The sequence below is a fragment of the Euphorbia lathyris genome, chromosome 4, assembly GCF_963576675.1.
Source record: "Euphorbia lathyris chromosome 4, ddEupLath1.1, whole genome shotgun sequence".
Lineage (NCBI taxonomy): Eukaryota > Viridiplantae > Streptophyta > Magnoliopsida > Malpighiales > Euphorbiaceae > Euphorbia > Euphorbia lathyris.
Window position 1 is genome coordinate 97,605,333 of NC_088913.1, and position 26,164 is coordinate 97,631,496.

The 26,164-nt window shown below is 35.9% G+C and overlaps 2 protein-coding genes across 2 annotated transcripts; both read right to left on the bottom strand.

Moving 5' to 3' along the window:
- Nucleotides 1–834: 834 nt before the first annotated feature.
- Nucleotides 835–15,671, bottom strand: LOC136227691 (uncharacterized). The gene is made up of 7 exons (XM_066016419.1): nt 15,295–15,671; nt 4,329–4,377; nt 4,129–4,231; nt 2,779–2,874; nt 2,339–2,413; nt 1,264–1,333; nt 835–1,095 (listed from the first exon to the last, which is right to left on the bottom strand). Exons 1-7 carry the CDS (start codon nt 15,646–15,648, stop codon nt 1,024–1,026), a joined length of 819 nt encoding a protein of 272 aa, XP_065872491.1. The 5' UTR covers nt 15,649–15,671; the 3' UTR covers nt 835–1,023.
- Nucleotides 15,672–18,943: 3,272 nt separating this feature from the next.
- On the bottom strand, nt 18,944–23,804 carry LOC136226466 (expansin-A8). The gene is made up of 3 exons (XM_066014963.1): nt 23,560–23,804; nt 21,313–21,625; nt 18,944–19,765 (listed from the first exon to the last, which is right to left on the bottom strand). The coding sequence occupies exons 1-3, from the start codon at nt 23,711–23,713 to the stop codon at nt 19,462–19,464; spliced, it is 771 nt and encodes a 256-aa protein (XP_065871035.1). The 5' UTR covers nt 23,714–23,804; the 3' UTR covers nt 18,944–19,461.
- Between the last annotated feature and the right edge of the window lie 2,360 nt (nt 23,805–26,164).

Consider the following 26,164-nt stretch of genomic DNA (forward strand, 5'->3'; position numbering starts at 1 on the left):
AGAGGAGATGCCGACCAGTTGGATACGATCCCACTGCCTGTGATCCTGCTTATATGGACTGGTATATGCGATATTCGCATCCTCATCTCCTTCATGCACCACAGGCTGGACCGGTACAGCATGCTCGCGCCAACAGCGAATTTGTAAGTTTATTATTATTTAATATTATTATTTAGTATTAGTTTATATGTGTTTATTTTTTAATATTTATTTATTAATTTTTTTTTTGCAGTAGGTTAGCTGGTTGTGACGTGTCACCCAACTAGCGGCTACCCACCGATCTGACGAGGATGCTCCACGCATTAAGAGGGAGATGGATGAGTTTATGGATGCTTGGCGTCGGGCGAACTAGATTATTTTTGTAAAACTTCATACATTTTAATACTTTTGGTATTATATTTACTCTTATGTTTATAAATTTTTATGTTTATTAATTTTTATTTTAATGTTTATGTTTTTAAATTTTATTTGTTAAAAGGTAATACGAGTTAAAATGCCGTAATTTTATTTCTAAACGGATAATTCGAGTTAACACAATTATGAACAATTTTTTTGTGATTTATTCATGCGGGCGTGAGGTAATCACGCCTCACCACAGGGTGAGGCGTGAGGCTATCACGCTTCACCGTAGGTGCGGACGTGAAACGTGATAGTCTCACGCCTCACCTCACCCGCGTGCCGGGAGAGATTTTTTCCCCTAATTTCCCACCTCAAAGCCTGAAAGGGTACTTTCGTCCTTTCACGGGGCTAGAGGTGGGAAATTGGGACTGGATTTAACAACACCCTTTGTAAATTGCTGCATTTGCAACCAGAAACAAAATTCACTAGCTGATGAGAAAAAAATGCAGATTTCATCAATATAGCCAAATAACAAAGAGCAAAAAGGAGCTCGTTTACGTAGAAAATTCGAGAAAATGCGTAAAACGATTGACGGAATTCATCTACTCCATTTACGATTTAAGCAAGTATCTAAAATCCTTGTTCAATTCACAGAATGTTCTTAAATCGACCGATCCATTAACCTTATGTAAGCAATTCCTTCGCAGCCTTCAACCAAGCATTAAAGACTTCATCCAAGAACAAAACGAAATGCACCTGCCAACAATTCGCGAGTTAAAACGAGTAAGTTCATGAACATGTTATAATTCATCTATCTTGTCATGGAATATTTCTATTGTTGCAGCAGAACACAAGACCGAGGATGATTAGAGATATGAATCAAGGATCGAATGAAGTATAGAAGAACGCAGAGTAAAATGATACCTCTTTTATGTCCTCGGAGAATTCTTTAGCAGTAGATATGGCCACTGCAGCTGCTTTGTCGTAAGGATACCTGAAACGAGAGTAGAGAGTAAAACAACCGGACTCATGAGAGATTATTATCATTTATATATCCATTTCCTTTGTTCGATGATCGTACAAAGCGAGCTAAATTAAAATGAACGGGACCGGTTTTAGAGCCGGTTGTAAGACGGCTAGGGGACTTATCATAACAACCCCAAGTTGAGGACCGGCTTTTGGGGCGAGCTATGATGTGCAAAGGTTTTATCACACCCGGAGTTATGTTTTTGCAAGTTTCTTGTCTATTCGACCCTAGTTCATTAGCTTTTTCGGAGATTCAAATCTCGTTGTGGGTTTTTGAAGCTCCGTTCCTCGTTGGTTCGCATCGAGTTCACTATCTCAACGTATTTCTAATGAATAAACGTCACAAGGTATAGAAGGAAATGCAATGACTTATTTAAGAACTCAACTCTGGATCTTCATACTTTCTTAAGGAACACTGTTGGTTTCTTATTTAAGAACTCACTAACCCGTAAGCGCCACAAAATATAGCAGGTTCCAGAAATTCAATGTTCTGATAGAAATGAAGATTTGATTGTATATCCATTTCCTTTGTTCGATGATCCTACAAATTGAGCTAAATTTAAAATGAAAGAAAGAAGAAAACTGTCGAACAGGGACCGGTTATAGTTGTAAAACGGCTAGGGGACTGATCATGATTCATGACAACCCGAAGTTGAGGACCGGCTTTTGGGGCGAGCTTTGAGTGTGCAAAAGTTCTGATCACACCCGGATTTATGTTTTTGCAACTTTGTTTTGCAAGGTTTCTTGTCGATTTGACCCTAGTTCATTAGCTTTTTCGGAGATTCAAATCTCGCTGTGGGTTTTTGAAGCTCTGTTTCTCGTGGGTTCGCATCAAGTTCACTATCTCAGCCTATTTCTAATGAATAAACGCCACAAGATATAGAAGGAAATGCAATAACTTATTTAAGAACTCAGCCCCGAATCTTCATAATTTTGTAAAGAAAACTGTTGGTTTGTTATTTAACTGACTGACCCGTAAACGCCACAAGATATAGCGGGAAATGCAATATACATAATGTTGTTTTCTTTGGCAACTGTCAAGCTGTTCCTGTAATCAAGAAGAGTAAAAACGTGAGATGTTATTCATACCAAAATATAAAATAGCGTTTTTGCGTTTCGTGTCTGTTTCCGTTTCCATTACAGTATCCTAGCTATATTTTTTTAGAAATAACATTTCCCGTGTCAGTTTCTGTTTCCATGCAACATAGCCTAACACTAGTTATCCATGTTGCACGGAAACGGAATCTGAAACGGAAACGAACACCGGGGATTTCTAAAAAAATATAGCTAGGAAACGGTTCTGGAAATGGAAAAGAAACAGAAATGAAACGCGGAAACGCTGATGAGAAGAGTTTCCGTGCAACATAGCTACTCATAAAAGAAGAGAATCAAAATCAATCCTTCGATATAGACCTGTATGCATTTTTCAATAAGGCAGCGGGATTTGAATCAGCATCATAGATCGGACCAACTGTATGAATCACATGCGATGCCGGCAATTTGAAGCCCCTGAAGTTGTTCAAAATTGTCACGAATCGTGTATGTGAGTCATGTTCGTGTCGTGTCAATTATCAAGTTAGTGTCAAATGAACCAAGCCTAAGCCAACCCAAAATATTCCGTGTCATAATTGGGTCAGTGTCGTTCTAGTGTCATGGACTCATGTTTACGGTTCAAATGTAATTTTACAACTTCTGCAAATGGTGACATTTAGTAATATAGGAGGATAATACTTATAAATATTTATGTTGTTTTTGGATTAGAAGATTAACTATGACCGTCCAAAAGTTTGACACAAAATCTATTTAAGAAACCCTTAATCCGCTTATATTATGTTGAGTTCGTGTAATGTATTCACAGGTAGGGCTGTAATCGAGCCGTGCGAGCTTTGGGCTGCTCATGCTCGGGCTGTAAGAAAATTGACGAGCTCAACATCATGTTCGTGAGCTGCTCGCGGACAACTCGTTAATTCTATTCTAAAATTTCACTCACGAACAACTCATTAACTATAGTTACTAATTATGTCCATTTGAAAATTCTTTAACATAAAACTACGTAGTTTTGAAACCAACAAAACTACGCTGTTTTACATTCCCCTTTACAGATACTATTACTGAACAAGCTTGCTCGTGAGTGTGTTCATGAACATTATAATCGAGCTTGTTCATGAACTTATAACCAAGCTTGCTCGCGAGCTTTCGAGCTAAGTTTCGTTTGTGCTCAAGCTCAGCTTGTTTATAATTCGAGCCGAACATGGTCAAGCTTTTGTCGAGCCCAATGCCGAGCCACTCATGAGTGGCTCAGCTCATTTAAACCAAACTTGCTCACGAACATGTTCATGAACAACCAAGCCTGCTCGCGAGCTTTCGAGCTGAGTTTCGCCATGCTCTCGGCTCGTTTATAAATCGAGCGAACACAGTCAATCTTTTATCTAGCCGAACACCAAGCCGCTCGGCTCATTTACAGCCCTATTCACACGTCACGTGTAAGTTTACTATCTCTATTAAGAATAACATGTAAAAACATGAGAAAATATAATAATAAATTTAAATATCGTGCCATTTTCGAGTTAGCAGGTCAATCCTAACTTAACTCAAAGTTGCGTATCAATTTGATGTCAACACAACAATGACCAATTATCTGCTTACTAAAACACTAATCCACTAAATTCGTGTTTGATTGGGTCGTGTTGTCTAGTCATGTACACAATTGACACCTCTATTCAGTAGCTTCATTATAAGAAAAGCAAAGGAAGAAAATCATACGGAGTAATTCTTGCTTCTCCTGTTGGGCAACGGACTTCAGGTCGGACTTCAGGGACTTTATAGCATGCTGCTAAAAGTTCGGGTCCAGCAGCTCTATGAATTGCTAGCAAAATACAATTGAAAATTTAACATAAGTTTAGAAGAACTTCAGAACAATGCTTGGATAAAAATGGAAGGAGATTACACAAAGAGAAGACTACCTCCATCTGCACCTCCGCCTCCAAGCATTCTCTCATTTGCTGGATTTACCTACAGTAGATTGCGTTAGGAATTGAATCGGTTGTTGATTACAGTAAGCTTACAGAAAATTAGTTATGCAATCACAATAACAAAAGCTTTACGTGGTTCGACTATTTTTGCCTACATCCACTGGCCAGGAGCAACATATAATCTCATGAGACCGGATTACACCCAAAGCTCACACATATGTATATCACAATAGCACTGGGGTTGTAATCGAGTTGAGCTTTGGCCTGCTCATGCTCGGCTCATTAGAAAATTGACGAGCTTGAGCTCAACATCTTGTTCGTGAGCTTGTCCATGAGCTTTGCTCGTGAGCAGTTTGTTAATTCTGTTCATGAACTTCGTTCACCAACAACTCATTAATTATGTCCATTTGAAATTTCATTAACACAACTACATAGTTTTGAAACCTACAAAACTAAAGTTTACATAAAACTGCTTAGTTTAACATTTCCACCTTTATAGAGCTACTATTATCGAACCAAGCTTGCACAAAACTACGTAATTTTGGAACCTACAAAACTAGGTAGTTTTATATAATCCAACCAAGTTTGCAAACGAATGTGTTCATGAATATTATAATCGTGCTTGTTCATGAACCTATAATCGAGCATTGCTCGCGAGCTTTCTCACCGAGTTTCGCCGTTCTCAAGTTCGACTCGAACTAGCGGCTCGGCTCATTTACAGCCCTATAGCACAAGCTCCAAAAGTCTAATATAATGCTTTTCTTAATCAGATTCACTTTAAAGAGGAAGTTTTCAACTCCTAGAACCCAAATTAAATAGGATTTTATACAATAAATGTGTGTTTTCAAGACAAAAGCTTTCAATCTCACATGGTGGAATCATGTAAAAGCTTGAATCTATAAACCCTAATGTGCTTCATTTGCAAAATACTTACTACCCAAATCACCCAATTGAAGGAATCTATGATTCATTGTTACAGTTGTCTTATTTTAGGTTATATTATTTAGGGTTTTTTATTTATTTAAGAGTCTTTAAAATTTAGGAGTCTTTTATTATTTAATGTTTATTATTTTATGCTTATTATTTAGGTCAGTTTGCGTCTATTTGCTGGTAGTATTTATTAGGCTTTTATCTTTTTAATTTTGGTAGAATCCTAGTTGTAGTAGAATCCTAATTGTGGTAGGATCCTTTTGGCTAAGGATACTTTAGGTGTTTAGGAATCATTAGTAATCATTGTACCTCTTTATAAAAGGGGATTTTCTATCGATTAATATATCGAGAATTTTAAATCAGAAATTGATACAGGGAGTTTTAGCGATCTCTCACAAATCGCTATTGAGTTTTCAAAATAGGTTCTACGAAGAACAGGAGCAACAAGGGAATTCGAAGGAATTTTCCGGTGAACAGACCTGTGACGAGATCCTATTCGCGGGCACATAACAAATTGGTATCAGAGCCTATCGTCATGGGTGATTTTGAGCAATGGACGGCCAAGGTTCACGATCTGGATCGCCGGCTAACCGAATCTGAAAAAAAATTTAGCCACGAGTTGCGAGAGTTAAAAGAAGGCATGAAAGGAATCCAACGTATGTTGGAGTTACACCTTTTGGGAAAGGGAAAGGAGCCTGAAGGTGGAGCTGCAACTGGGAGCAAAGGATCAGAGACAACAGGTCACCGAAATTCAAACACCGTTCCAAAATATACCCGACTTCAGTTTCCCTCTTACAATGGAAAGGAGGATCCTTTAGGGTGGTTGTACCGCTGTGAGCAATTTTTCAGCAATCAAAATACAGACGGAAGAGAGAAGGTAGGGTTAGCTGCCTTTCACATAGGGTTAGCTGCCTTTCACATGACGGGAAAAGCACAATTATGGTACTACCGACTCGAACAAGAGGAGTCCGGACTCACTTGGGATCAGTTCAAGTCCTATTGTTTACTGCGTTTTGGGCCACCATTGAGCAGTAATCCATTAGGTGAATTAACTAACCTCCGACAAACGGGAACCGTGGAAGAGTACCAAGAACAGTTTCAGACCCTTCTGGCAAGGGCTGTGTCGGTGAGGGCTGAGCAACAAGTAGACTTCTTAACTGCTGGATTATCTGAAACCTTAAGGATGGATGTGGAGATGCAAAATCCTCCAAATCTTGTTACTGCCATGAATTTTGCCAGGGCTTTTGAGAGAAAGTTGTTAATCAGCCAAGGATTAAGCATGGGGCAGACCACTTCTTCATGGGTAGTCTCAAAGGGGCTCAAGTCATCACCCTCGATTCAAACCACAGTCATCGATCAAAAGACTTGTGCCAGTAACACCTCAACAACATCAAACACGAGTAACAACACTCCGCCTCCAATCAAAAGGCTGTCCCAAATTGAAATGGCAGACCGCAGGGCTCGAGGGCTATGTTTTAATTGTGATGAACTTTACTCACCAAGACATAAGTGTAAGAAACTCTTCTGCCTTTTGATGGACGAAATGGAGGATGAAGGAGGATGACAAATATGATTTCCTTCCTAAATTCGAGCTTGCGGACAAGCTCTGGTCGAAGAGGGATGACATGTTACGGTTGTCTTATTTTAGGTTATATTATTTAGGGTTTTTTATTTATTTAAGAGTCTTTTATTATTTAATGTTTATTATTTTATGCTTATTATTTAGGTCAATTTGCGTCTATTTGCTGGTAGTATTTATTAGGCTTTTATCTTTTTAATTTTGGTAGAATCCTAGTTGTAGTAGAATCCTAATTGTGGTAGGATCCTTTTGGCTAAGGATACTTTAGGTGTTTAGGAATCATTAGGAATCATTGTACCTCTTTATAAAAGGGGATTTTCTATCGATTAATATATCGAGAATTTTAAATCAGAAATTGATACAGGGAGTTTTAGCGATCTCTCACAAATCGCTATTGAGTTTTCAAAATAGGTTCTACGAAGAACAGGAGCAACAAGGGAATTCGAAGGAATTTTCCGGTGAACAGACCTGTGACGAGATCCTATTCGCGGGCACATAACATTCATGTCATCAATTTCATCAACAAAATTGCATAAAATAAAACAAATCCAAGTACAGCAATCAAATACAAGGAATTAGATCGGTTAGATCGGTTGTTGATTACAATAAGCTTGATATGCAGAACAAGAAATTAGATATACAATCACACGAACACGAAATTTACGTGGTTCGATTATTTTTGCCTACACCCACTTGCCAGGAGCAGCTGTTACGGTTGTCTTATTTTAGGTTATATTATTTAGGGTTTTTTATTTATTTAAGATTAGGAGTCTTTTATTATTTAATGTTTATTATTTTATGCTTATTATTTAGGTCAGTTTGCGTCTATTTGGTAGAATTTATTAGGCTTTTATCTTTTTAATTTTGGTAGAATCCTAGTTGTAGTAGAATCCTAATTGTGGTAGGATCCTTTTGGCTAAGGATACTTTAGGTGTTTAGGAATCATTAGGAATCATTGTACCTCTTTATAAAAGGGGATTTTCTATCGATTAATATCATCGAGAATTTTAAATCAGAAATTGATACAGGGAGTTTTAGCGATCTCTCACAAATCGCTATTGAGTTTTTCAAAATAGGTTCTACGAAGAACAGGAGCAACAAGGGAATTCGAAGGAATTTTCCGGTGAACAGACCTGTGACGAGATCCTATTCGCGGGCACATAACAAATTGGTATCAGAGCCTATGGTCATGGGTGATTTTGAGCAATGGACGGCCAAGGTTCAGGATCTGGATCGCCGGCTAACCGAATCTGAAAAAAAATTTAGCCACGAGTTGCGAGAGTTAAAAGAAGGCATGAAAGGAATCCAACGTATGTTGGAGTTACACGTTTTGGGAAAGGGAAAGGAGCCTGAAGGTGGAGCTGCAACTGGGAGCAAAGGATCAGAGACAACAGGTCACCGAAATTCAAACACCGTTCCAAAATATACCCGACTTCAGTTTCCCTCTTACAATGGAAAGGAGGATCCTTTAGGGTGGTTGTACCGCTGTGAGCAATTTTTCAGCAATCAAAATACAGACGGAAGAGAGAAGGTAGGGTTAGCTGCCTTTCACATGACGGGAGAAGCACAATTATGGTACTACCGACTCGAACAAGAGGAGTCCGGACTCACTTGGGATCAGTTCAAGTCCTATTGTTTACTGCGTTTTGGGCCACCATTGAGCAGTAATCCATTAGGTGAATTAACTAACCTCCGACAAACGAGAACCGTGGAAGAGTACCAAGAACAGTTTCAGACCCTTCTGGCAAGGGCTGTGTCGGTGAGGGCTGAGCAACCAGTAGACTTCTTTACTGCTGGATTATCTGAAACCTTAAGGATGGATGTGGAGATGCAAAATCCTCCAAATCTTGTTACTGCCATGAATTTTGCCAGGGCTTTTGAGAGAAAGTTGTTAATCAGCCAAGGATTAAGCATGGGGCAGACCACTTCTTCATGGGTAGTCTCAAAGGGGCTCAAGTCATCACCCTCGATTCAAACCACAGTCATCGATCAAAAGACTTGTGCCAGTAACACCTCAACAACATCAAACACGAGTAACAACACTCCGCCTCCAATCAAAAGGCTGTCCCAAATTGAAATGGCAGACTGCAGGGCTCGAGGGCTATGTTTTAATTGTGATGAACTTTACTCACCAAGACATAAGTGTAAGAAACTCTTCTGCCTTTTGATGGACGAAATGGAGGATGAAGGAGGATGACAAATATGATTTCCTTCCTAAATTCGAGCTTGCGGACAAGCTCTGGTCGAAGAGGGATGACATGTTACGGTTGTCTTATTTTAGGTTATATTATTTAGGGTTTTTTATTTATTTAAGAGTCTTTTATTATTTAATGTTTATTATTTTATGCTTATTATTTAGGTCAGTTTGCGTCTATTTGCTGGTAGTATTTATTAGGCTTTTATCTTTTTAATTTTGGTAGAATCCTAGTTGTAGTAGAATCCTAATTGTGGTAGGATCCTTTTGGCTAAGGATACTTTAGGTGTTTAGGAATCATTAGGAATCATTGTACCTCTTTATAAAAGGGGATTTTCTATCGATTAATATCATCGAGAATTTTAAATCAGAAATTGATACAGGGAGTTTTAGCGATCTCTCACAAATCGCTATTGAGTTTTTCAAAATAGGTTCTACGAAGAACAGGAGCAACAAGGGAATTCGAAGGAATTTTCCGGTGAACAGACCTGTGACGAGATCCTATTCGCGGGCACATAACAGCAGCATATAATCCTTTAGTGATCGACAAGTTGGTACTAAAGTCCCTAACTCTCAAAACTCATGAGACCGAATTACACCCAAAGCTCACACATATGCATGATAGATTCACTTTAAAGAGGAAGTTTTCAATTCTTATTCCCAGATTAAATTAGGATTTTAGACATATAATGTAAGCCTATACACCATAAGAAGCCCCTAAAGTTGTCCATTTTGGGTCACTTTGCCCCCGAACTTAAGGGATAACCCATTAGCCACTCCAACTCCCAAAAAGTGAGTTCCCATATGCAATGTAAGCCTATTGACAACTCGCCTTTCGGTTGACTTCCCATAGTCAATGTGACTTTTTCGTTCAAGAAAAAAAAATTACCCCTCCTTAGAGCATATTTTGCAATAGCATCTCTAAACTCATAGATAGTTTGAAATATCATCCCGAAAGACCACGTTGCAAATCAACTATGCCGGGAAGATCAACTATGGAAGCCATCCATCTAATGAGACAATTAAATGGAGCACTACCGAAATAAGAAGAAAGACTTGCATATGGTTTTCATTGACTTGGAGAAAGCATATGATAAGGTACCAAGGGAAGTACTTTGGTGGGCCTTGATAAGGAAAGGCATTTCGCGGAAATATATTGACATCATAAAGGACATGTATGAGGGAGCATGCACGAGTGTACGTACTAGTGTTGGGAAGACTGGAGAGTTTTCTATTACGATTGGAGTGCATCAAGGTTCCGCACTAAGCCCATTTCTTTTTGCCATCGTTATGGATGAACTAACAAGTTCACTTCAAGATGGTATACCATGGTGCATGCTGTTTGCAGATGATATTGTGTTGGTTGATGAGACGAAAGAAGGAGTGGAGAGGAAGTTGGAACTATGGAGACAAACTCTAGAATCTAGAGGCTTTAAGTTGAGCCGAAGTAAGACAGAATATTTGGAGTGTAAGTTTAGCGGCCATAGGAGTAGGGAGGCAGGGACAATCACCCTAGATGGGAGAGTTGTTCAGGCCTCGGATTGCTTCCGGTATTTAGGATCTATTATCCAAACGGATGGAGAAGTAGATGGAGATGTTGCTCATAGGATTAAAGCTGGTTGGTCGAAGTGGAAGAGTGCTGCGGGTTTCCTTTGTGACCCCGGCATGCCTAATAGATTGAAGGGGAAATTCTACCGGACGGCAATTAGACCAACATTGTTATATGGTACGGAGTGTTGGGCAGTGAAACACTGCCACATCCATAAGATGTCGGTGGCCGAGATGCGTATGTTGAGATGGATGTGTGGTCATACGAGAAAGGATCGGGTGAGTAATGAAATAATTAGGACAAAAGTAGGGGTCACATCTATTGAGAATAAAATGAGAGAAAACCGATTAAGGTGGTTTGGCCATGTGAGACGTAGAGCGCTTGATGCGCCGGTTAGGAGAACCGAAGAGTGGCAAAGGGATGTAGTGGTGAGGGGTAGGGGAAGACCTAAGCAAACTTGGAAGAGGGTGATCGAGAGTGATATGAGTTTACTGGGAATTGCGGAAAATATGGTAGTGGATAGGACGGAGTGGAGGAAGCGAATTTGTGTCGCTGACACGACTTGATTTCACGGTTTTATATGATGGTTCATGTTAGCCGACCCCGAATCATTTCGGGACTAAGGCTTTGTTGTTGTTGTTGTTGTTGAAAAGACACATTGCATATGAAAAATCAATCGAAAGGCTAGTGGTACTCACGGGTCAACATCTTCTCCGATTGAGGAAATATAAGTGGGGCGTTATGTCATTTTGAGAGAGTTAGAGTGGCTAATGGGCTGTCATGGAAGTTTAAAATAACCAAAATGGCCAATTTAGGGGCTTCTTATGGTTTAGGCCTACGATGTACAAAAGCTTTCAATCTCACATGGTGGAATTGGATCCCCAAAATGTAAGAGCTTGAATTTATAAACCCTAATGTGCTTCATTTGCAAAATATTTATGACCCAAATCACCCAATTGAAGGAATCTATCATCATATTTGATCAATTTCATCAACAAAATTGGATAAAACAGAACAAAAATCAAAGTAAACCAATCAATTTGTTCCTGGATCAATACTTCAACAATAACAGTTCATGTTACTAAAACCAAAAAAAGCGAGAGAGATGGGTAGTTACAATAGCATCAGAAGAGCCATCGATGAACCATTTCGTGATATCTCCTCTATTGATTTTAAGGACAGAGCATGAAGACAAAGGGAAAACGGCCAACATCTTCTCTGATTGAGGAAAAGTAAAGGGCGAGTTATGTCATTTTGAGGGAGTTGGAGTGGCTAATGGATTGTCCCTTAAGTTCGGGCCAAAATGGACAAATTTAGGGACTCTTACGGTTTAGGCCTACATTGTATATTTCAAGACAAAAAACTTTCAATCACACATGGTGGAATTGGATCCCAAAATGTAAGAGCTTGAATTAATAAACCCTAATGTGCTTCATTTGCCAAATACTTATTACCTAAATCACCCAATTGAAAGAATCTATCATCATATTTGATCAATTTCATCAACAAAATTGCATAAAACAGAACAAAAATCAAAGTAAACCAACCAATTTGTTCCTGGATCAATACTTAAACAAAAACAGTTCATGTTACTAAAACTAAAAAAGCGAAAGAGAGATGGGTAATTACAATAGCATCCGAAGAACCATCGATGAACCATTTAGTGATATCTCCTCTGTTGATTTTAAGGACAGAGCATGAAGACAAAGGGAAAACGGTCAACATCTTCTCTGATTGAGGAAAAGTAAAGGGCGAGTTATGTCGTTTTGAGGGAGTTGGAGTGGCTAATGGATTGTCCCTTAAGTTCGGGCCAAAATGGACAAATTTAGGGAATCTTACGGTTTAGGCCTACATTGTATATTTCAAGACAAAAAACTTTCAATCTCACATGGTGGAATCAGATCCCCAAAATGTAAGAGCTTGAATTTATAACCCTAATGTGCTTCATTTGCCAAATACTTATTACCTAAATCACCCAATTGAAAGAATCTATCATCATATTTGATCAATTTCATCAACAAATTGCACAAAACAGAACAAAAATCAAAGTAAACCAATCAATTTGTTCCTGGATCAATACTTAAACAAAAACAGTTCATGTTACTAAAACCAAAAAAGCGAGAGAGATGGGTAATTACAATAGCATCAGAAGAGCCATCGATGAACCATTTCGTGATATCTCCTCTATTGATTTTAAGGACAGAGCATGAAGACAAAGGGAAAACGGCCAACATCTTCTCTGATTGAGGAAAAGTAAAGGGCGAGTTATGTCATTTTGAGGGAGTTGGAGTGGCTAATGGATTGTCCCTTAAGTTCGGGCCAAAATGGACAAATTTAGGGACTCGTACGGTTTAGGCCTACATTGTATATTTCAAGACAAAAAACTTTCAATCACACATGGTGGAATTGGATCCCAAAATGTAAGAGCTTGAATTAATAAACCCTAATGTGCTTCATTTGCCAAATACTTATTACCTAAATCACCCAATTGAAAGAATCTATCATCATATTTGATCAATTTCATCAACAAAATTGGATAAAACAGAATAAAAATCAATGTAAATCAATCAATTTGTTCCTGGATCAATACTTAAACAAAAACAGTTCATGTTACTAAAACTAAAAAAGCGAAAGAGAGATGGGTAATTACAATAGCATCCGAAGAACCAATCGATGAACCATTTAGTGATATCTCCTCTGTTGATTTTAAGGACAGAGCATGAAGACAAAGGGAAAACAGTCAACATCTTCTCTGATTGAGGAAAAGTAAAGGGCGAGTTATGTCATTTTGAGGGAGTTGGAGTGGCTAATGGATTGTCCCTTAAGTTCGGGCCAAAATGGACAAATTTAGGGACTCTTACGGTTTAGGCCTACATTGTATATTTCAAGACAAAAAACTTTCAATCTCACATGGTGGAATCAGATCCCCAAAATGTAAGAGCTTGAATTTATAAACCCTAATGTGCTTCATTTGCAAAATACTTATTACTCAAATCACCCAATTGAAAGAATCTATCATCATATTTGATCAATTTCATCAACAAAATTGGATAAAACAGAATAAAAATCAATGTAAATCAATCAATTTGTTCCTGGATCAATACTTAAACAAAAACAGTTCATGTTACTAAAACTAAAAAAGCGAAAGAGAGATGGGTAATTACAATAGCATCCGAAGAACCAATCAATTAACCATTTAGTGATATCTCCTCTGTTGATTTTAAGGACAGAGCATGAAGACAAAGGGAAAATGGTCAACATCTTCTCTGATTGAGGAAAAGTAAAGGGCGAGTTATGTCATTTTGAGGGAGTTGGAGTGGCTAATGGATTGTCCCTTAAGTTCGGGCCAAAATGGACAAATTTAGGGACTCTTACGGTTTAGGCCTACATTGTATATTTCAAGACAAAAAACTTTCAATCTCACATGGTGGAATCAGATCCCCAAAATGTAAGAGCTTGAATTAATAAACCCTAATGTGCTTCATTTGCCAAATACTTATTACCTAAATCACCCAATTGAAAGAATCTATCATCATATTTGATCAATTTCATCAACAAAATTGGATAAAACAGAATAAAAATCAATGTAAATCAATCAATTTGTTCCTGGATCAATACTTAAACAAAAACAGTTCATGTTACTAAAACTAAAAAAGCGAAAGAGAGATGGGTAATTACAATAGCATCCGAAGAACCAATCAATTAACCATTTAGTGATATCTCCTCTGTTGATTTTAAGGACAGAGCATGAAGACAAAGGGAAAATGGTCAACATCTTCTCTGATTGAGGAAAAGTAAAGGGCGAGTTATGTCATTTTGAGGGAGTTGGAGTGGCTAATGGATTGTCCCTTAAGTTCGGGCCAAAATGGACAAATTTAGGGACTCTTACGGTTTAGGCCTACATTGTATATTTCAAGACAAAAAACTTTCAATCTCACATGGTGGAATCAGATCCCCAAAATGTAAGAGCTTGAATTTATAAACCCTAACGTGCTTCATTTGCAAAATACTTATTACTCAAATCACCCAAATGAAAGAATCTATCATCATATTTGATCAATTTCATCAACAAAATTGCATAAAACAGAACAAAAATCAAAGTAAATCAATCAATTTGTTCCTGGATCAATACTTAAACAAAAACAGTTCATGTTACTAAAACTAAAAAAGCGAAAGAGAGATGGGTAATTACAATAGCATCTGAAGAGCCATCGATGAACCATTTAGTGATATCTCCTCTGTTGATTTTAAGGACAGAGCATGAAGACAAAGGGAAAATGGTCAACATCTTCTCTGATTGAGGAAAAGTAAAGGGCGAGTTATGTCATTTTGAGGGAGTTGGAGTGGCTAATGGATTGTCCCTTAAGTTCGGGCCAAAATGGACAAATTTAGGGACTCTTACGGTTTAGGCCTACATTGTATATTTCAAGACAAAAAACTTTCAATCTCACATGGTGGAATCAGATCCCCAAAATGTAAGAGCTTGAATTTATAAACCCTAACGTGCTTCATTTGCAAAATACTTATTACTCAAATCACCCAAATGAAAGAATCTATCATCATATTTGATCAATTTCATCAACAAAATTGCATAAAACAGAACAAAAATCAAAGTAAATCAATCAATTTGTTCCTGGATCAATACTTAAACAAAAACAGTTCATGTTACTAAAACTAAAAAAGCGAAAGAGAGATGGGTAATTACAATAGCATCTGAAGAGCCATCGATGAACCATTTAGTGATATCTCCTCTGTTGATTTTAAGGACAGAGGATGAAGACAAAGGGAAAACGGTGTCGCTCTTGTCTCCCGGTGGTGAAACCCCAGCTAAGCTTTCCATCCTAGCCATTATAGATGAAGATAAAAACGACGAAGAAGACGGCAACGATGATGATGTTAAGGGAAAATTGAAGAGCTGAGAATGATGATAACAGTGAAGTGATTTCGTTTGGAATGGGATTTTAAAAGGGAAAATGGCGTAACAAGAATGAGGAAGGAATCGCTGAGAAGATTGTCTGCCTCCTACTATTCTCAATAGGCCTCTGCAGAGTGAACTCATATTTGGGGCTTTTTCATTTTTGCTTTAAACCAATGGTATTGAAATTTTGTTTTATTTTCTGGCCTGATAACATTACCGCAACGGGTACTGTACCCTTGGGTATCCGGCACTATCCGGTTCTAATAGAATTATCCGTATCTTATATAAATGGTTATGAGATTAAAACCATTATCCGTTAGGATAATAGGATGGGTATAGAAATACCCCTAGGATACTCGTTAACCATCATAACATTTTTAGATATTAATAAATATCATTGTTTTTTAGATGTAAGACGTGAGATTTGAACCCAAACTTTTTTTTCAACTTTTTCGAGTGATACAACTAAGCTATTTTATTCTTATTAATTAAAGTTCATGATTTATTAAATTTATATTTTGTTAAATTTGTAATATTTTTTGTTTTATTTATGATTCTTAACGGATAAGGGTACCCGTGGGTATCCTTGAATTAAATGGGACAGGTATGAGATGCAAAAAGTATACCCATTAGGGTAATGGAACGGGTACGGATAATTAAAAAATAAAAGGGTACGCGGGTATACTATCCGTTGCCATCCCTAACTACCGATCTTCCAACTTGTCCAAAAACGGCAATAGACCCATGAATTGACACCTCAATTTGGAGTTAAATGCATCATTACATCGTTGTTGCGAAATGGTAATTCAACTTCAAATTATCTCAATAAAATCATTCAATTTTAAATTTTATCTTAATTGGTCACTCCGCTGCTTTCAGTAGTTAAAATGCATCCGAATTATTACATACATGGAAGAACTAGGCCGAGAGTGCACGGCCTAGACCCAGGGCTACAGTGGGCCCAAAAAAAATAGATCTATAAATATATAGAGTATTTTTTATATAGATATATTAATACATTTAACTTTTAAATAGCTCAAATAATTGACATTTTAGACTTCAAAAGCCTAATTGATTTTTTTAGGTAAAAAGCATCATTAGACATCTGATCTTTTATTTTTTTGGTTCATTAAGCCATTGATCTTTTATTTGGATATATTAAGTTATTGATCACTTTTTTTTTTGTCTCATTAAGCTCTTGGTGACCAAAAAAAGTAATTTTGAACATAAAATTTAGTTAACAAACTGTTATTCATTGTACATGCATTCGAAATTTGTAATTTTTAACTGTTTGAAAGCAATTTTGGATGTGTAATGTGTTTATAGGAAAATTGTATAAACCTTAATTCAAACTGTAAAAAATATTTTTTTTAATAATTTCAAATACAGATGAAGTTAATAACATATTTTTAACAGAATTAAATACTCACAACTTATTAATTTGGTCATCAAGGGCTTAATGAGACCAAAAATAAATGATCATGGGCTTAATGTATCCAAATAAAAGATATAGAGCCTAATGAACTAAAAATGAAAGATCGGGAGCCTAATAATATTTTTTACCATTTTTTTGTTAATATAGGTAGTTAATTTTAAAAAAAATTGTGAAATATTTTTTGATTTTAGATAAACAAAGGTATATTTGACAAAACGTAATAATACGTACCGTACAATTATTAATGAAATATTATTTATTATTATTTATTAGAATCAACTAACTCAGGACCATCTCAATCATCCATCTGAGACCACTTTAGACATTTTTCCAGACCACAATGGCCAACTTCCCTCCTACCCAAAACCCCACTTCTTACCAATGTAATCATATTACTTACAATGTTAAAAACACAAACTCCAGTAACAGATCTAGGGGCCTTTAGCATCAACTGGTCACTAGAAAACATTAGATTTTTTTTATGGAAACAGTATACAATACTTTAATTTTTTTTTTATGTAAACCCACCCAAAAAATATCAATTTAGCATCCATAAAACCACCACAACATCCCCTATCAGTGAATTTTGGATCTCGGAACTGACCGCCCTTGAGGGTTTGACCAAATTACCAGTTAAAGGGGCAACATTGAAGCTAGAAATTGTCTTTCCATCAAATAAAAGGCACAAGTTCATAAAGATGAAAGCTTGAAAATGAAACACAACCAAAATGATCATATGTATTACTATAATTTATAAATTTCCCTCAACTGGGTTTCATACCAACTTGTCGAGGGGTCAAATAATCAAACTCACAATCATTATATCTTTATAAAATTAAAAATATTACACCTTTATAAAATTAAAAACATAAAGGCCTAGCGGGTGCTTCTAAACCACCTCAGCAACAACCAGTCGAGAAACTCTACTGTAGTATGGAATCAACTAACTTAGAACCACCCGAATCATCCATCTGGGACCATTGTAGAAATCTTCAGTCCCTCCTACCTTAAACCCCACTTCTTATAAATTTAATCATACTTACAATGTTAAAAACACAAACTCCAGTAACAGATTCAGGGGCGCTTTAGCACCCACTGGTCACCAGAAAATACTAAATTTTTTTTATGGAAACCCTATACGATACTTTAATTTTTTTATCTAAACCCACCCAAAAAATATCAATTCAGCATCCACAAACCCATCCCAAACACCCCTGTCAATGAATTCTGGATCTCAGAACTGACCGCCCTGGAAGGTTTGACCGAATTGCCAATTAGAAGGGACAACATTGAAGCTAGAAATTGTCTTCCTATCAAATAAAAGGCACAAGTTCATAAGGATAAAAGCTTGAAACCGAAACACAACCAAAATGATCATATGTATTACTATAATTTATAAATTGCCCTCAATGGGTTTTATACCAACTTGTTGAGGAATCAAACAATCAAACTCACAATCATTACATCTTTATAAAATTAAAAATATTACACCTTTATAAAATTAAAAACATAAAGGCCTAGCGGGTGCTTCTAAACCACCTCAGCAACAACCAGTCAAGAAATTCTACTGTAGTATGGAATCAACTAACTCAGAATCACCCGAATCATCCATCCGAGACCATTGTAGAAATCTTCAGTCCCTCTACCCTAAACCCCACTTCTTACAAATTTAATCATATTACTTACAATGTTAAAAACACAAACTCTAGTGACAGATTCAATGACACTTTAGCACCTACAGGTCACCAGAAAACACTAATTTTTTTTATGAAAACCGTATACGATACTTTAATTTTTTTTTTTATCTAAATCCACCCAAAAAATTATCAATTTAGGATCCATAAAACCACCACAAACACCCCTATTAGTGAATTCTAGAGCTCAGAACTGGCCGCCTTGGAAGGTTTGACCGAACTGCCAGTTAGAAGGGACAACATTGAAGCTAAAATTGTCTTTCCATCAAATAAAAGGCACAAGTTCATAAAGATGAAAGCTTAAAACTGAAACACAACCAAAATGATCATATGTATTATAATTATAAATTGCCCTCAACTGGGTTTTATACCAACTTGTCGAGGGATCAAATAATCAAACTCACAATCATTACATCTTTATAAAATTAAAACTATTACACCTTTATAAAATTAAAAACATAAAGGCCTAGCGGGTGCTTCTAAACCACCTCAGCAACAACCAGTCGAGAAATTCTACTGTAGTACGGAATCAACTAACTCAGAACCACCCAAATCATCTATCCGAGACCATTGTAGAAATTTTCAGTCCCTCCTACCCTAAACCCCACTTCTTACAAATGTAATCATATTACTTACAATGTTAAAAACACAAACTCCAGTAACAGATCCAAGGGAGCTTTAGCATCCACTGGTCACCAGAAAACACTAAATTTTTTATAAAAACCCTATACGATACTTCAATTTTTTTATGTAAATCCACCCAAAAAATATCAATTCAGCATCCACAAACCCACCCCAAACACCCCTGTCAGTGAATTCTGGATCTCAGAACTGACCGCCCTGGAAGGTTTGACCAAATTGCCAGTTAGAAGGGGCAACATTGAAGCTAGAAATAGTTTTTCCATCGCTCGTTGTGACTTGAAATGAAAGAGATTGTCCATTTAAATATGAATTGCTTTGCCAATTTTGCCCCCAATTTCTAGACATGGTTTGCCATCCAGTTTTATCTCCTTTGATTGATACAGAATGAACATCTCCTGCTCCTCCAACATTTGTTATCAATACTAAGTTGAAGTATGAATGGCCATTAATGGTGAATCTTATTCCTCCTTTCTTCATGCATGGAACCCTGTTTAGATCAACACAAAAAGAACCAAACTTTAGAACTTTTTCGCTTTGAAACCCGGAAAATTTTCTTTGTTAGTGTTTCTGTATTCGTTTCCGTTTCTATTTTCTAGTTATATTTTACTTAAAATAATGTTTTCTGTGTTGGTTCCGTTCACCTGAACTCTGAATGACTTCATTCAGGTCCAGGTGAACGCTACTGTTGTTTCTGTGAAATATAGATTGAAACCATAAAGATTAACTTATAGGTAAGGTTTAAGTGAAATATAGATTGAAATCACAAAGGTTAACTTATTATAGGTAAGGTTTTAAGGAGGGGAGGATTTACAGGAAAAATTACATCCACCCTTCAACTTTTTCTTATTTTCATTGTGGCCCAATTTAAAAACCGGACATTATGGTCCCTGAATTTTGCATTTTTCTAACATAATTAGGATTGATTATGATGATCATTCCTATATAATTTGTCATTGTAGAGAAAATTAGACATGTCCATGGGCTTTAGTACCAGCCCGACCCAAGCTCATGTCTCTTGGGCTGGATTTAGACAATAAAAATTGATCTTAGGCTCAAGCTCATTTAAACATGTCTATTTTTTGGCTGGGTTTTGAGTGATAAAAATATCACAGACCGACATGCCCTATTAATATTAATTAATAAAATTATATATTTATAAATATAAATTTTATTTTTTATCATTAAAAGTTATATATATTTTTTAGCTGAGTCTATATATACTTGGCTTAGAATTTTATTTTTAAGCCCGAACCCAGCCTAGCACAGCATGTGCCCGTCTAAATAAATAACGGATGGGCTTAGGCTGAGTATTTTTAAATAAGAGTTTGTTACGCCTGGTCCAACCCGATCCATGGACACGTCTAGAATTGATATTCTAAACAAGTTTTTGGTTTTGAGGTCATTGAAAATTGCTTGTTTAAGAGAAAAAAAAGTTTCGAAAATAGCGACTTTTAAAATTGTAAACTGTGGTTAAATGAGATTTTTGTTTATAATTTTTTTTAATTATAGGACATTTCCATTTTGAGATCGTTATTAGTCATTTTGACTTAGTCAACGATTAAAAAAAAAACAATTTTGTTGGAAAAATATCCATAATGCTTAGTCTTGAATTTGAGGGTCAATGATGAAAATAAATGTAAAGTTGTGGCCACAATCTAATTAATTTCAAATAAAATCTCATGGTTTCACATTTTTTTTTTACAGATATTTCATTTTTTTAAATTTGGCCTATAACTACCCAAAATAAAACATTTTAAGAATTAAATGATATTTTAAACAATTTTAATTCTTCAACTTTTTAGATTTGAAGTCATTTAGGTGTTAAAAAATGTGGTTTCATAGTAAATATGATACTAAACAACTTTACTTATTGAAAATTTTCATTTTGAAGTCGTTATCGACCAAATTTGGAAAAATGAAAATTTTGCCAACTACGTATAATTGACCCTATAATTTATACCGCATTTGACCCAATTACAGACGGAAATATTTCCATCAGTAATTACAAAGAATTATACGAAGAATTTCCGTTACCTTCTGAACGAGACGGGCACGATTCCGGCACGGTACTGAGCAATTTGCAAGAAAGCAGGCTCAGCCAAATCAAAGTGTTGAAGAGGGGGATTACACCAGCCACCATTGTCATTAGATAGACCAAGATTTGGAGGGCAAAAATTAGTAGCAGTTACAGTAATAGTTCCAGGAAGACACCATTTAGGGTCACTATTACATCTCATTTCATAGCAAGATCCACAGCTTAATCCACTGTTAAATAAAGCAGTACTTAATGCTGCTGTGTTTGTTCCATAACCTTGGCTGTATAAATTGCCATATCCACAAGCTCCCCCTGTAAAAAAACGACGAAAAAACCCGATTAGACGCGGCCCGAGTCAATGAATAGGTCTAGTTATTACGGGATTTTGGGTTTTTGACATTTTGAGGACAAAATTGACTCCTAATTATGTGTTTATTATTAGGCGTAGTAGTTGGAGGGTGTTCGCGGAAATTACTATATCGCGAAGTGGAACCCGTAATAATATTATGTATATGTAATAATAAGTTTAGGTAGACTTGTTTTTGGGCCGGCCTGGGCTTAGATATGGAAATTTGATTTTAGGCCTAGCTCGGTCAGTCCGTTAGAACCCGTCTATTTTTGGACGGGTTTGGTATTTATAAAAATAGTCTGGCCCAGACTAACCTGCCTATTAATATTAATTAATAACTTTCTTATATTTCATGTAATATTTATTTTTCAGTATAAAATTTATTTTTTATTATTAAAATTATATATTCTTTTTTTAAGTAGATTTATATGGGTTGGGTTTGAGATTTAATTTTACTGAGCCCAGCCCAGCTCGTCTAAATTAACAACATGTTGGGTTGGGTTGGATTTGGGCTTACCATTTTTACACAAAGGCCCATTGGGCCCATACTTTCAAGTAGTAAATACATGAGAAGCTTAACCCAAAACCACGACTTAAACTAAGTGTTCGATTCTCCGTTTTATAGCTTATTTTTATTGTTTTACTACTTTAAAAAGTAGATATAAAGTGTTCAGTCAAAATTGTGAAACAGTTTTAATAAATAATTTATAAAAAAAATCAGGTAACATCTATTAGCTAACAGCAAATAATCAATATTTGAATTAAAAAGTTTATATATAATTGAGAAATAAGGTAAATATCGGTTTCGTTCAATTAGTAACCAAGTAAAAATTAAAACCGAGCTAAACAAAGTTCAATAACCGAACCAAATTTTATCGGTTCGGTTTGGTTTCTAATTAGTTATCGGCCAAAATTTATTACAATAAGTTAAAAAATTAAGAAAATTAAAAAAAAAGTGTGTAATAAATATGAAATAAAATAATAGTAGTTTTAGTTACCAAAAAAAAAATAGTTGTTTTTTAACATTGCCCAATGTGGTTCGGAGTACCGGATGGTTTAACCAAAAAAAAAAAAAAAAAAAAAAAAATATATTAAATAACTAACTAAAATTATAAAAATGTAGAAAAAAATTATGCTTACGTCATAAAAAATTATATCCATATTATATATATATATATATATGTTTCGGTTTTTTCTTACACTGAATCTTTTTAAAATAACCGAATTAATCAAACTACTCTAATTTTAAATTCAAACCAAACCGGACTAAATAAATAACCGAATCAAACTATAGTTTCGGTTCGGGTGCTGGTCAACTTTGAACATCCCTTTTGAGAAACTGTTAATTTAATAGGAAAATTAGCAAATATCTACCAACTAACTGAAACATCAAATAATAAACAACTATAAATGAACCAAATACGCTCTAAGAAAATGTTATTTAAAATCATTTCTCACTGTCCATTTACTTATAAATGGATTCTCATAGGGTCAGAAACCCGAAAACCCGTTAATTTGATAGGAAAAGGGATAAACTATTAAAACTCCTTCATAGTTTTTAAAAAATATCAATTTAGTCCAAACATACAAAATACTTTCATTTTAGTCTCAACATTTGTGAAATGTACCAATATAGCCCTGAAGAACGGAACTAGAAGCTAAATTATTACTATTTCACTAACATTAGGAATAAAACAGTTTTGTTTTAAACATTACGGCAAATTCACACTTCTCCAAAAACCTCGAGACATTTTAATACCTTACCCCGATAGAAAAATTAGCTAATACCAGAAACATCAAACAACAAACAACTCATTCATTTACTTATAAATGAATAGAGTCAGACACCCGAAAAACACGAAACCTGAAACCCGAAAACCCGAAATTTAGAACATACCCATAGTCCCAGAAGCATCACCACCACCATAGAAAGTAGCATGTCCACCTTGCCATCCACCACCATAGTCACCAAAACTACCTCCAAAGCAAAGATTGAACACAGCAAAAATCAAAAGAGAAGAAGTAGCAGAGAATGTAGCTAACTTAGCCATTGTTTGAATTTTGAGTTTGTCTAGAGAGAGAAAGAAGAGAGAGAGAGAGAGAGAGAGAGGAGTGGTTAATGGTTTAGTGGTTAGAAAAAGGGGGATTGAAAGGGTAGTTATATAGAAGAGGGAAAAGGGAAAATAGGATTGATGGAGACAAGGATGAGGAAGAAGAGACAAAGAAATAAAAAAGAAGTTGATTCTGGTAAGTTTATAGAATCAAAATGCACATGGATATGTTTTCAACTGCTATTTCTTATGACCCTACTTGCACATGCTTCTTTTCAACTGTTTTTTCTTTCTTCATTCATTTTCTTTGAAGGATAAGGGGATAAAATGGTTTTGAGGTTTCCAGGGAGCGTAGATTTAATCTTAACGTATAAAATAGGGAGAAAATATACTGAATGTTGTTGAACGTTCATGGTTGTTTTAAAATGGTCAATCAATCCAATTTGTCTCAATAAAACCATTCAATTTTGATTTTTTTTTCAATAAAGTCGTTTCGACAACTTCACGTGTAAAAAAACAAAGATAAGGTGATGTGGCAGCTATATTAGTTGTAGTCAATTTTTACCGCTAACTGAAACAAACACATGACTACCACCTAGATGATTGAAACAACACATGACAGCTGGATGGTGGTCACATATCATTTCAATCAACGGTAAAAGTTTACTAGTGTTTACGGGGTAAATTATACACGTGGTGTATAATCTTTGTCCTTTTTTCACACTTTCATGTACAACTTTCAATTTTGCACATAAAATTGTACAATCTTTTAGTAACCTCCCACTAAAGTATACAGTCGGTAATTATAACCGGTCAACGCAACACGTTAACCATTTGACCTCCTTAAAAGTCAAAATTACAGACGTGATTCGTGTTGACCGGTCAACTTTTGACTTTTAGGGAGGTCAAATTGCTGATGTGACGCGCTGACCGATCACAATTACCGGTTGTACACTTTAGTGGAAAGTCATCAAAAGATTATACAGTTTTGTGTACAAAATTGAAGGTCGTACACCAAATTGTGAAATATGACAAATGCAAGTATATAGTTTACCTAGTGTTTACTTGGAAGCCACATTATATTTCCAGTTTCTTTTTGCTTTCGAAATCGTCGGAATGACTTTTGGGATATGATCCATGTCCCTTCACTGACATATTCATAATTATACATAACAAAAACATAAAATACGGATTAGAATTGCTTCAAGTTGAAAACATTAAAGATAAAAACATATTCATACTTCCGCGGCAGATCTAGATGAGGCAAGAGGGTAGTCGCTCCCTTGCCGCTCTACACTCGTGATTCTGACACTGTTAAAAGGGTTTTCGCTTCTTTTACCAGTGTTTCGTTCGCTTTCGAATTTGCTTAAAGTGATATGTTGGTTACCTGAATTTGTTTAAAATAACATATTTACTCCTAAGTATGATTATAGTAATTGGGTTAAATGCACTATTGGTAACTGAACTTTCACGACTGTCTCAAAATGGTCACTCAACTTCAATTTATCTCAATAAAATCATTCAACTTTGTATTTTGTTTCAATCAAGTCACTCTGACAATTTCAAAAGAAAAAATACACTGGAAATATGATGTGGCTTCCACGTCAGTACTAGTCAACTTTCACCACTAACCGAAACGACATGTAGCTAACATCTAGCTGACCGAAATGACACATGGTTGCCACTTAGCTGGCATGTGTTGTTTCAGTCATCTAGGTGGCAGTTAAATATTGTTTCAGTCAGCGGTGAAAGTTAACTATCACTAATGTGATAGTCAAGTCATTTTTCTGATGTCTTTTTACTTTTGAATTCGTCAAAGACTCGATTGAGATAAAATTTAAAGTTGAATGATTTTATTGAGATAAATTAAAATTGAGCGACCATTTTGAAACAACTATGAAAGTTCATTGGCCAACCATGTACTTAACCTTATTGCCATCAGATATGGATCATTCCAAGGGCAATTTTCACTCATGCTTGCTGAAGCGATCTCGTGTAGAGAAGCCTTTAGTTAGATCAAGGATCGTGGAGATCATACAGTTTGCCTAGAGGGGGACGCGCAAGTCATAATTCAAGCGTTAAGTCATGAGCAGGAGGAGAATAACTCATACACAGATCTAGTACTCGAGGATTGTCTCCGACTCTATTCCTCATTGTGAATTCAACTTCGTCAAGCGTACAACTAACCGTGTGGCAGACGAGGCAGCTAGACTAGGTTTTTCTTCCCTTCATTTGACACTAACGGATATTATTCTCCCACCAGTTGTAACCCTTTTGGTATTAGATTGATTTTTTATTAATAATATTTATTCTTTCATTAAAAAAAACACGTTATATGTAAAAAGGAAGTAAAAAAAAATCATATGTTTTTACTTTTTATCAAACTGGTATCTGGATTTTTTTTTTATCAAACATGGATTGAGATTTTCGTTTTACTAAATATGAGGATTG